The sequence below is a fragment of the Schistocerca gregaria genome, chromosome 3 (genome assembly GCF_023897955.1).
Source record: "Schistocerca gregaria isolate iqSchGreg1 chromosome 3, iqSchGreg1.2, whole genome shotgun sequence".
Lineage (NCBI taxonomy): Eukaryota > Metazoa > Arthropoda > Insecta > Orthoptera > Acrididae > Schistocerca > Schistocerca gregaria.
Genome location: NC_064922.1, coordinates 775,841,843 through 775,854,128, shown reverse-complemented (window position 1 = coordinate 775,854,128; position 12,286 = coordinate 775,841,843). Strand labels below are relative to the sequence as shown.

Below are 12,286 nucleotides of genomic sequence, written 5' to 3'. Positions count from 1 at the left end.
AGCTGCTGAGATGATGTATGGCACAACTCTAATATTGCCTGGAGATTTCATTGTAATGTCAGAAAACAAACAAGAAATAGCCTAGATCTTTCAGCAGTCACTTATCACTTATGCCAACATATGCCCTTCAGAATATTCCCAAAAGGTAAAGGAAATATCATTTGTTAGTAAAGATCTGCGTAATATGACTCATGTATTTGTGAGGAATGACAAAGTTAAAGCTAAACTAGTGCATTCCTATAAAGCCCACTGTGAAGTCCTGGAGCAAAAAAGAAAATATTTCATGTTAAAAGTTAAGGATGTGACAACTAGAATCTCACTTGATAGAGTGAAACCTGCATTCATCTTTGTGAACTCAAAACACTGTGGACATTCAGGAAAATGTACAGAGCACTTCACTTTTGAATGAGTTACCTATACCTCCAAGAGTCTCACCAAATCGTTACCTGAAGTGGTCAAGTTGTGAAATTCCCTGCAAAGTACAAGTAATTGACAATGGGAGGGGGGGAATGATGATTGTGTTCACAACCTACAATTCAGTAAATACACTCCTGGAAATTGAAATAAGAACACCGTGAATTCATTGTCCCAGGAAGGGGAAACTATTGACACATTCCTGGGGTCAGATACATCACATGATCACACTGACAGAACCACAGGCACATAGACACAGGCAACAGAGCATGCACAATGTCGGCACTAGTACAGTGTATATCCGCCTTTTGCAGCAATGCAGGCTGCTATTCTCCCATGGAGACGATCATAGAGATGCTGGATGTAGTCCTGTGGAACAGCTTGCCATGCCATTTCCACCTGGCGCCTCAGTTGGACCAGCGTTCGTGCTGGACGTGCAGACCGCGTGAGATGACGCTTCATCCAGTCCCAAACATGCTCAATGGGGGACAGATCCGGAGATCTTGCTGGCCAGGGTAGTTGACTTACACCTTCTAGAGCACGTTGGATGGCACGGGATACATGCGGACATGCATTGTCCTGTTGGAACAGCAAGTTCCCTTGCCGGTCTAGGAATGGTAGAACGATGGGTTCGATGACGGTTTGGATGTACCGTGCACTATTCAGTGTCCCCTCGACGATCACCAGAGGTGTACGGCCAGTGTAGGAGATCGCTCCCCACACCATGATGCCGGGTGTTGGCCCTGTGTGCCTCGGTCTTATGCAGTCCTGATTGTGGCGCTCACCTGCACGGTGCCAAAAACGCATACGACCATCATTGGCACCAAGGCAGAAGCGACTCTCATCGCTGAAGACGACACGTCTCCATTCGTCCCTCCATTCACGCCTGTCGCGACCCCACTGTAGGCGGGCTGCACGATGTTGGGGCGTGAGCGGAAGACGGCCTAACGGTGTGCGGGACCGTAGCCCAGCTTCATGGAAACTGTTGGGAATGGTCCTCGCCGATACCCCAGGAGCAACAGTGTCCCTAATTTGCTGGGAAGTGGCGGTGCGGTCCCCTACGGCACTGCGTAGGATCCTACGGTCTTGGCGTGCATCCGTGCGTCACTGCGGTCCGGTCCCAGGTCGACGGGCACGTGCACCTTCCGCCGACCACTGACGACAACATCGATGTACTGTGGAGACCTCACGCCCCACGTGTTGAGCAATTGGGCGGTACGTCCACCCGGCCTCCCACATGCCCACTATACGCCCTCGCTCAAAGTCCGTCAACTGCACATACGGTTCACGTCCACGCTGTCGCGGCATGCTACCAGTGTTAAAGACTGCGATGGAGCTCCGTATGCCACGGCGAACTGGCTGACACTGACGGCGGTGGTGCACAAATGCTGCGCAGCTAGCGCCATTCGACGGCCAACACTGCGGTTCCTGATGTGTCTGCTGTGCCGTGCGTGTGATCATTGCTTGTACAGCTCTCTCGCAGTGTCCGGAGCAAGTATGGTGGGTCTGACACACCGGTGTCAATGTGTTCTTTTTTCCATTTCCAAGAGTGTAGTTCTTCTTTGTGTTGACTTTCTTTGAAAACAAATGACATTTGAAACGCGCAGTGCAAAGGACATCTAGAAATCAATTGTTCTGTTTGGAGTGTGCGATCTTTATCTTTGTAAAAAATGGAAATTTTAACATAATATTTTGTATTTAAAATATAGTGTTTTGTGTTTAATTGTGTAAAAGGACCAACACGCTCACTGGCACTTGAAACACTTGCACTGTTATTTTGTCATTCATTTTACCCTCAAGGTATTTAATCTCCGAATGCCACATATTTCATAGAAATTGCAACCATCCTCTAAGCTAAGTGACTTTCTGCCGATGAGATTGTACATTAATTTCATCTATGGCTTAATCGGTTGATTAAAATGCATAAAAACAAAAGAGAATAATAGAGCTTAGCATCTTACATTATGTTTGCAATGAAATGCGAAGAAGTCAAATGTCTATAGCTTTTGAATGAATTAGTTCAGTTGAATAACATGGGATTAGGGCATCCTGTTTATTATAAGCAACAAATATGCATTTATAAAGTGATAGGATACCTGTGTATCTGATGCTGCCGGCATCCAGAATGAAGAGCTATACTGTCAGGTGTTCCAGAAAAATACAGATATTCACCATATAATATAAAAAATGCCCTATACTTCAGAGTATAATATCAACCACATAATGAGGAAGAGAATAGGAATAACACCAAATCTATTACCCTTCCCCACTACCGAATTTTACTGCACAAATAGTCAGAGACATGGAAAATATCAAACAGAAAATTCAGGGAAATATCAAATAATTAATAATTAACCCTTCTAGCCATTAAAAAAGTGATCAGCTATTACAAAGTGAGGTTCCATGTGGATTTAGTAATGTTGTTAGGACACTGAGTTATAAGAATGGTACACAGAACATCATCAAGTTTCTCCAGCCACAAAAAACTGTGTTGAATGAATGCTGAATTTCTGTAGGCAGTTCAGTGAATTATGACAAAATTCAGATTCTGGTCAATCCACACATCTTTGGGCTTTGGTGACCAAGAAATAATTGAAGACAATACATAACAAACAAGATTATTAACCAGAACAATACTTACATTTATAGAATACATCTCCTATTTTCACTCTCTGGAATTTTCATTGTGAGTGTTCTATACTTGGCATTTTGATGCATACCAATAAACTAAATGATGAAACATCTGACTTACAACATTTTTGTGCGTGTTCGTACATATTACTCTTTTCATTGCAGCTTTGATGTATTCCTTGTGAAGTGGCTTAATTTTATATGTGACTGAAGCACTGCTATATCAGCTACATCATGTTTAAGACAAGTACCTTTAATTTTACAGTGTAACTTTGAGAGAGATATTCCTGATGTCTGTAGGAGTAACTAACAGAAGAAATAGTAATCTCACAGAAGCATGCCTGAAAGGAACATTATATTCTCTGTCATGACTTCAGCAATCACACTGCTGGACACTGTCCATAAGACCTCTCTGGGGCTCAACTGAAGCACTTATGTGTCATTGTGAGCTGCCATCTTGTGTTACAAAATATCACATCATGTAGGAAAAATCAATTGACTGCCACCTCATCAGGAGATGGTGGAATAATGTATGGTCACTGTGATAAACTGCCTCTCACTGACCATCAAGGAGTGACCATACAGTAGTATAGTATGTTCCTGAAATCTGTTTTTTGTTGCTACCGAAGCCTGAATGAATTACAGAAACATGATGTTGCTTAGAAAATTATTTCAGACAGGACTATGAATTAATATTCAATAAGACAGTTTATTTGGACCAAATGAAGCCATAAACTCCAAATAATGAGTGCAAAATTGAGGGTGCAGCAGCTAATAATTATAAACTCAGTTGCATATTAAGGCATTAGTAATTTTTCTGAATATTTTGTGGCATGATATTCAGACATCTACCCTAGGAAACCTGATGGAAAAATTGATCTCTGACCTTCAACTGTGTTTATTGCTCATTTGCACTGTTACTCATTTGGCTTGGCACATGAAAGATGTCAGCCATTTATCTCTCTGAAATATGTTAGCCATAGTGATCATTTTCCTCCATAGTGATTATTTTCTTCTTGTCCTGTCCCATCCTGACTGTCTACCTGCCATGATGGGCTCTCAAGAAAGCTGAATGCTCTCGACTTTTTACACTATTCAACAAGAGAAAATTGACATCATCCAACAGCAGGTCACAATTGTTATGACTGTGGCATTATCTAAATTAGTTATAACACTGACACATTGCCCCAGAATATGCCACCATGTAATATTATGGAACGAAAGGAAGTGAAGTTGACCAGATTTTTTTGTGTTTATATAACTTATGCCTGACAAAGTCAATATTGCATATAGAGATTTGTTTAGATATTTCAGTAAGTCTACAATAAGTTCCTAAATGAATTTGTTATTGAGTTAGAATTTAATGGAGTCAGCCTCTTCTATCTGCTCATCATTATATATATATATATATATATAATGCATTTAAAACAAAGATTCCAAGACTTACCAAGCGGGAAAGCGCCGGTAGATAGCCACAATAAAAAAAACGCACAAACACACACACAGAATTTCGAGCTTTCGCAACCGGCGGCTGCTTCGTCAGGAAAGAGGGAAGGAAAAGGAAAGATGAAAGGATGTGGGTTTTAAGGGAGAGGGTAAGGAGTCATTCAAATCCCGGGAGCGGAAAGACTTACCTTAGGGGGGAAAAAGAATAGGTATATATTCGCACGCACGCGCACACACACACACACACACACACACACACACACACACACACACACACACACACATACATCCATACATACACAGACACAAGCAGACATATTTAAAGGCAAAGAGTATGGACAGAGATGTAAGTCGAGGCGGAAGTGTGGAGGCAAAGATGATGTTGAATGATAGGTGAGGTATGAGTGGCGGCAACTTGAGATTAGCGGAGATTGAGGCCTGGTGGATAACGAGAAGAGAGGATATATTGAAGGGCAAGTTCCCATCTCCGGAGTTTGGATAGGTTGGTGTTGGTGGGAAGTATCCAGATAACTCGGACGATGTAACACTGTGCCAAGATGTGCTGGCCGTGCACCAAGGCATGTTTAGCCACAGGGTGATCCTCATTACCAACAAACACTGTCTCCCTGTGTCCATTCATGCGAATGGACAGTTTGTTGCTGGTCATTCCCACATAGAAAGTGTCACAGTGTAGGCAGGTCAGTTGGTAAATCACGTGGGTGCTTTCACACATGGCTCTGCCTTTGATCATGTACACCTTCCGGGTTACAGGACTGGAGTAGGTGGTGGTGGGAGGGTGCATAGGACAGGTTTTACACCGGGGGCGGTTGCAAGGGTAGGAGCCAGAGGGTAGGGAAGGTGGTTTGGGGATTTCATAGGGATGAACCAAGAGGTTACGAAGGTTAGGTGGACGGCAGAAAGACACTCTTGGTGGAGTGGGGAGGATTTCATGAAGGATGGATCTCATTTTGGGGCCGGTTTTTAGGAAGTTGTATCCCTGCTGGAGAGCCACAATCAGAGTCTGATCCAGTCCCGGGAAGTATCCTTTCACAAGTGGGGCACTTTTGGGGTTCTTCTGTGAGAGGTTCTGGGTTTGAGGGGATGAGGAAGTGGCTCTGGTTATCTGCTTTTCACGCGTTTTAATACAACATTACAGCTATTTCTCACATCCTAATTTCCAAAGCTCCTATCTTTCCAATCTTCTGCTTGCAAATTCTGCTCTTATTTAGCACTTCTGACTCTCTCTGCCCTTGTTGGTTTCATGCATCCTCTTCCTGTACTAGTTGGACTCCACTCCACCATCTTCTTAGGCATTTTGATGCCACTTCTAATGTTTTGCTTCAGTGGTATCCAGTAAAGTAGTGTCACAGTACATTCTCTTATGTATGTCTTCATTTTTAATTTTATTCCATAGTGTTAACTTATAGGAACACCTCCAAAATCCCATCTTCATTGACAACAAGTTCTTAATTCTTTCAGTCACTTCTGCTCCATAGTTTGCTATGCATTCTACAATAGTTTTAAATATCCTATTCTTTGTTTCTGTTTGTGCTCCACAAAATTCCAGTCAGTTGTTTGATTTGTCTAACTTGACAACTGCTGTTCCTAATTTTGCTTTTAATACATCTATCTATGTTAATAATGACTCCCAAATGCTTATAAGAGTCCACAGATCTTACAACCCCAAAATATAATGCCAGGTCTTGATTCACTCATCCAACAACCAAATATTTGGTTTTCTCTAAATTAATCATTAAACCCATTCTTGATATTCTCTGTGCAACTTTCTAACCATGTTTTTCTTGATAGGACATCCCCAACTAGTTGTGTATATTATTTGTGATTGACAACATTCACTACAATTATAATAAATTTTATTTTCCAATTAAAGGAAAGCACAACCAGGTTTCAGGGCAACAATCCCATCTTCAAGTGTGTAGATTGACCATACCAGTAAACTAACAGTAACTAGTTGAATTGTATGGACATCTGATGGATCTGAATATGAGACTGTTGTCATGAAACCTGACTGTGCCTTCTTTTTGTTGGAAAATAAGATTTATTGCATCTGTAGCAGATGTTATCAATAATGAATTTCTAACCATGTAATCCACATACTCCACAAATATGACTTAGTCATCAGCAAAATGTAAAGTGGAGAGCTTGTCATAATTTAGTGACACACTTATATTATGACAGGAACGTTTGCATAATATTAAGTCAGAATTCAAAAATATTTTAAATAATGAAGATGTTATCATGCATCCCTATTGTGACCCTTTGCCCGCTGGAATCTCTTCAGATATCTTTTTATATACTTTAATTGTATAAGTTGTACCACTACATAAAGCTGTAACAGCATGTACATAATACAGCTCCTTTCTCTAACACTGCAGGCCACAATTTACACATATAAATGCCATCATAAGGTTTTTTGAAGCCAATGAAAAGCATATGGGTGTCTCAATTCTTGGCCACTCTTTTTTTTCAATGAGCTGTTTTAGGTAAAATATATTGTATGTGCGTGATCATGTGGCACAGAACCCATTATGTTCTTCTTTGTAGAAATATTTTTGTCTACTTATAATATAGTCAGTTATAGGTTTTCTCTATGGTGTAGCTTATGTCCATGTAAATTCACTACCAAATCCAACAATGCTTTGCTATTGCTAAATATGTGTGGGAATTGTATCTACATCCTAATCTCCTTCTCCCCACTCTCTCTGTCCTTCACCAACCTCCCACTCCCTGTGTTTATTTTCTACCCCTCCCTTCTCTGTTCATCTCCTGTTCCTCCCTCTCTTTGACCTTTTTGATTGTTGTTGCAACCAAAACCGTGACTGGGAAATGAAGTCACTTAAAATGAATAGGTGAACTGGTTGGGATCATTAATATAAGGGGCACAGGAGAGGCCCCTCCAGCTGCTAGATCTGTGGGGATAGTAGCTTCAGTGACAGTATCTCTCATAGTTTTAATCTGTGAACAGTTAGGACTGTAGTGTTTTGGATGATTCAGATCTCATAGTAGTATTACAATCGTAACTTGATAATCTGTAAATACAGCTCCCCTTAAAACTGACTGTGAGGAAGAAAACAAAACAGCGCATTGTTGTATATATAATTTTTGTTTAAAATTACATATAAGGAGATAGCAGAAAATATGTACATTGTTGTTTAAAAAATCGATAGTCTATATCCATCTTCATGTTCGTAGTGTATCGGGTAATAATTTAAAGTAAAATGGTCGAGAACTTTTCGAGATTTGTGTTAACTATATTTCCCTTTATGTGTTGCATATACTTACATAAACATATATTAATGAAATATGTAGCCTGTGTCTATCCAGACTTTTAATAGAGTATAATGTACAAATTTGAAGTAAATCAGTCAAGAAATATTTGAATTTATATATATATTATGTGTTGAAAAATACAGTAGTCCATGTCCATCATAGAGTACTGTGTAAAAATTTGAAGTAAATTGGTCAAAAGAATAAAAGAATTTTGAGATTTTTTCTACATAAAAATATGTGGAGTATGCCTTGTATATATACATATTTTTATAACAAATTATATAGACTACAGTATGGCCATCTAAATGTTTATTAAAGCATCGTGTAAAAATTTGAAGTAAAAAAATTTTTGGTAAAATCTTTAAATGACGACTTGTCTGTATATAGTAGTATATATTGATATAACATATATATTAATATATATCATATGTGTATCTCAATGTTTATTAGAGTATTGTGTAAAATTTTGAAGTAAATTGGTCGGGAACTATCTAAGATTTTGCTAAAAACATTTTCTGTTTACATAGTATATATACTTTTATGTGCAACATATATTAAAAATGTATAACCAGTGTCTGTCCAAACATTTATTAGAGTATCGTGTAAAAATGTGAAGCCAGTCTATCAATAACTACTTGAGATTTTTGGCAACAATGTTCAATGACAACTTATTTTTATATATTATAGTTGTATAGATATAGGTCTTTATATACTATATATTTTTTTTAAATATGTAGATAATGTCTGAATGTTTATTAGAGTACCATGTAAAAATCTGAAGTAAATCGGTCAGGAATATTTTGAGTTTTTTCTATTTTACCCTTTTTGTGTGGTATATATTTATATACTATATGTTAAAAATATGTAGCTAATATCTGTCTGAATATTTATTAAATTATTTTGTATAAATTTAAAGTAATATTTGCTAAAAATGTTTCTCTTTTATATGGTATATATATTTATATACCATGTATATTTGTAAGAAAGTAACATATGTCCATCTGTACATTTATTAGAATATTTTAGAAAAATTTTAATTAATTTCTGACTTTTCAAGATATTTGTTAAGACCCTCTTCAATTTATGTTGTGTATAGATACTTATAAACCATACATATTTTAAAAAATGTTGTCTATTTTATTAGAATATCATGTAAAAATTGGAAGTAAATCAGTCAAGAACTTATTGAGATTTTTGGCAACAACATTAAACTACAGTCTGTCTTAGTATAGTAGTGTATGAGGTGTGTGAGAAAAGTAATGTAATTGATTTTTTTTATCTACCAAAATTTTTATTTCTTTCAAACAACAATATTATCTCCTTCGAAATAGTTCAACCTGGCAGCTGTACATCAGCGGAATCATTGTTCCCAGTCTTGGTAGTAGTGCTGAAAGCCTTAACTGGTAAGGCTTTACATGTCGGTCACATTCTGTGAAATGTTCTCCAGAGTCCCAAAATGATGCCTCTTCAAGAAATTTTTCAGTTTCTGGAAAAGAAAAAAGTCACAGGGGATTGTATCAGGTGAATTCATGGCACATCATCCACTTGTCTGCAGTGTCTGGTCTCATTCAAGTAACACTTTCCCTGAGCCATTCAGGGACACCTTTGTAATACACTTGATTGACAATTGGTCCTGGAGGAACAAATTCTTTATGTACAATTCCCCTATTGTCAAAAAAGCAAATCAGCATTGTTTTGATCTTTGATTTGCTTATTCCAGCTTTTTTCAATAGAGGAGATGTCTGACTGTGCTACTCCTCACTTTGCCATTTTGTCTTAGGGTCATATTCAAAAAATCAGAATTCATCACCTTTGATCAGATGACTGAAACATTCTTTGTCATTGGCAATCCTGTCAAGATTATCAGTGCACAAGTTTCTTCGATTGTCGTTGTGCTCAGTTGTGAGATTTTTGGCACAAATCTTTCACATGTGCAAAACATAGGTCAAAATGTGATGTATGAGGAAAGTGTTTAAGTATAACAAATCACCCATCATCCTTATTGTTAAATATTGGGCTTATCTCACAAGAGTATGCACATGTTTGACATTTTTGTTGGTTTTTGCAGTTGAGGGTCTCCATGAGCAAGGCTCATATTCAACCTTTCTTTGTGGCCTTCCAAAAATGATTTGTGCCAATGAAAAACTTGTGCTCTCGATAAGGAATCTTCCCCACAGGCCTCTTTCAACACTTGCTAATTCCCTAGGCTTTACACAAAACATGATAACATAACATTGTTCTAAATTCCACTGTTCCATTTTTGTAACACACAACTTCACTAAAGGCACTCTTAAAATGGCTGTACGGAGCAGAAACTTGGACTGAGCATATGGAAGGGATGAACATGCCAGTGTACACAAATAGAACAACACAGCGTTACCAGATCACTCACAGTATTGTCTAGTCACATTACTTTTATCACACACCTTGTAGATGGATATCTTTCTGCTTTAAATAACCATTTTAAATCCTTAGAAAATATTGCTTGCATACGTCTATAAGTCACTTAAAATTATTTGAAACATATGCTCGGTGGAAACCTCCTACAAGTTGCAAACTGCACAGAGTATGTGTGGTAATAGAATATATTTGTTACATTTTTCATTCATGTCATGACCACTGTACACATCACTTCAGTTCATGTCTTCATTCGTGAACCAATATAAATATTGGTGTAATATTGGGTTTCGGTGCAAAATTTATTGAAATTTTTATGATAATTTACACATTTTGCTGTCTTTTCTATTTTTATATGATGTGTTATGTTACTGTTACAGGTTGAGCCATTTATTGATTGGCTTCTAGAGGCTGACGAAGAGACAAGCAGTGAAGATGAAGATGAAGATGAAGACTGAACACTTGTAAAATTATAAAACATTACACAAAACCATTTGCTGTATTATTTATAAATCCTTTTCCTATCTGTTATCAAATAAAATTATAAGTACAGTAGTAATGTACTTTTAAATCTTTATTAGATATATTATTCAAAATGAACCACCTTTCGAGTGCATTTTTATTTTGCAATTACTTATTTTGTCTTGAGTTCTGCAGTGGGTTGAGACAATATTCTCCTCTTGAAAATGTTCTGCTTACAAACCGTTTTGGAGAAGCATGTCTTTGTATGCTCTTAAAAATATGTTAATCACTTTCTTATTGTTACTGTGTAAATCAGTCTTGTCTGTAACAGTAAGCTGTAGTATAACCCAGCCAATGAGAACCAAAAAAGGTTGAATGGGAGGAAAATTTGTGTAGTAACAAATATTTGCACAGTGGTCAGTGGTAGCAGAGTGTGTCATGTACAGAATACTAAAAATCCCGACCAGTGGAATTTGGGGGGGGGGGGGGGGGGGGTGGCGGCGGCCGTGCGGTTCTAGGCATTTCAGTCTGGAACCGCGTGGCCGCTACGGTCACAGGTTCAGGCTCGAATCCTGCCTCGGGCATGGATGTGTGTGATGTCCTTAGGTTAGTTAGGTTTAAGTAGTTCTAGGGGGCTGATGACCACAGATGTTAAGTCCCATAGTCCTCAGAGCCATTGTTTTGTGGGGGAGAGGTGTTTAGGAGTGAGGGTGGGGAGACGTTTAAAAGTCAATTTTTTATTTTCTTCTTGAATAACTGAGAAACCACAGCTTCTGGCAAAAATGTTTCCTCGTAGAAAATTATATCAAATTTCCTACAAAAAGGTTCTCTTCATTTTTCCTTTAGGACTAACAGTTTCCACATTGCAGGGGATGAAAAAATTGCAGTTTATTAAAATAGTCTGTTATGGTATAAAATTAGTGTTTATTGTCCAATGGATTGGAACAGATTGTATTCCGTGGTGTCATAGGGTGGAGGGGGTGGGAATGGAGGGTAGAAGTGTGAGGGAAGGCAGGTTGCCAGATTTTGATTGTATGCTTCACATCTTCATAGGTCTGCAAACTGAATTGCAAGCTGCTGAGGCCATGCTCTCTCTACCATACTTAATCAAAGAAACTACAAGATTCCCAAAGCTATACCAATGCTGCTGCAGATACATGCTGTGCGTCAGAAACTATATATTCCACAAAGGTATTAACATTACATGGAATACAGGTATGAGATACTAATGCAAGAAACACATGTGGGCATAATCAGCATAAAGCTCTGCCCACTGTTCCACACTGCTAGAGGGGAATTGATTCATAGTCACCCTGTATGGTAGGCAACTTTCCTCAGTACAATTGCTGCTCACTTTTCAGTTTACAGGCAGACTATCTCCTCAGCTTCTTCTATCCAGTTCTATTATGTGCGGAAACAAAGTAACTTACCTGAGTTCATGTTTATATAGTGGAGTTATTTTCAGTTTATTAATTCAGCACTTAATTGCAATTGTTCAGACAATATTTATGTAAGAAGCTCAACAGCTGGAGCCATCAACTGTCTGTCACTATGAAGAGCTTGTGCCATGTGTAACATGGTGCCAATATGTATCTGACAATGTGAATTTCATTGTCTCCTCTATCGAGGGTGGAACTGGAATACC

At 38.3% G+C, this 12,286-nt stretch overlaps 1 protein-coding gene across 1 annotated transcript in view; it reads left to right on the top strand.

The window, feature by feature from the left end:
• The window catches only part of LOC126354153 (translation initiation factor eIF-2B subunit epsilon), a 65,223-nt gene extending 54,489 nt beyond the window's left edge, over positions 1-10,734 (top strand). Inside the window, exon 11 of the mRNA XM_050003567.1 lies at positions 10,560-10,734. Within this exon, the coding sequence (XP_049859524.1) occupies positions 10,560-10,637 (78 nt within the window). The 3' untranslated portion in view covers positions 10,638-10,734. The remainder of the gene's footprint in view (positions 1-10,559) is intronic.
• Positions 10,735-12,286: the final 1,552 nt, after the last annotated feature.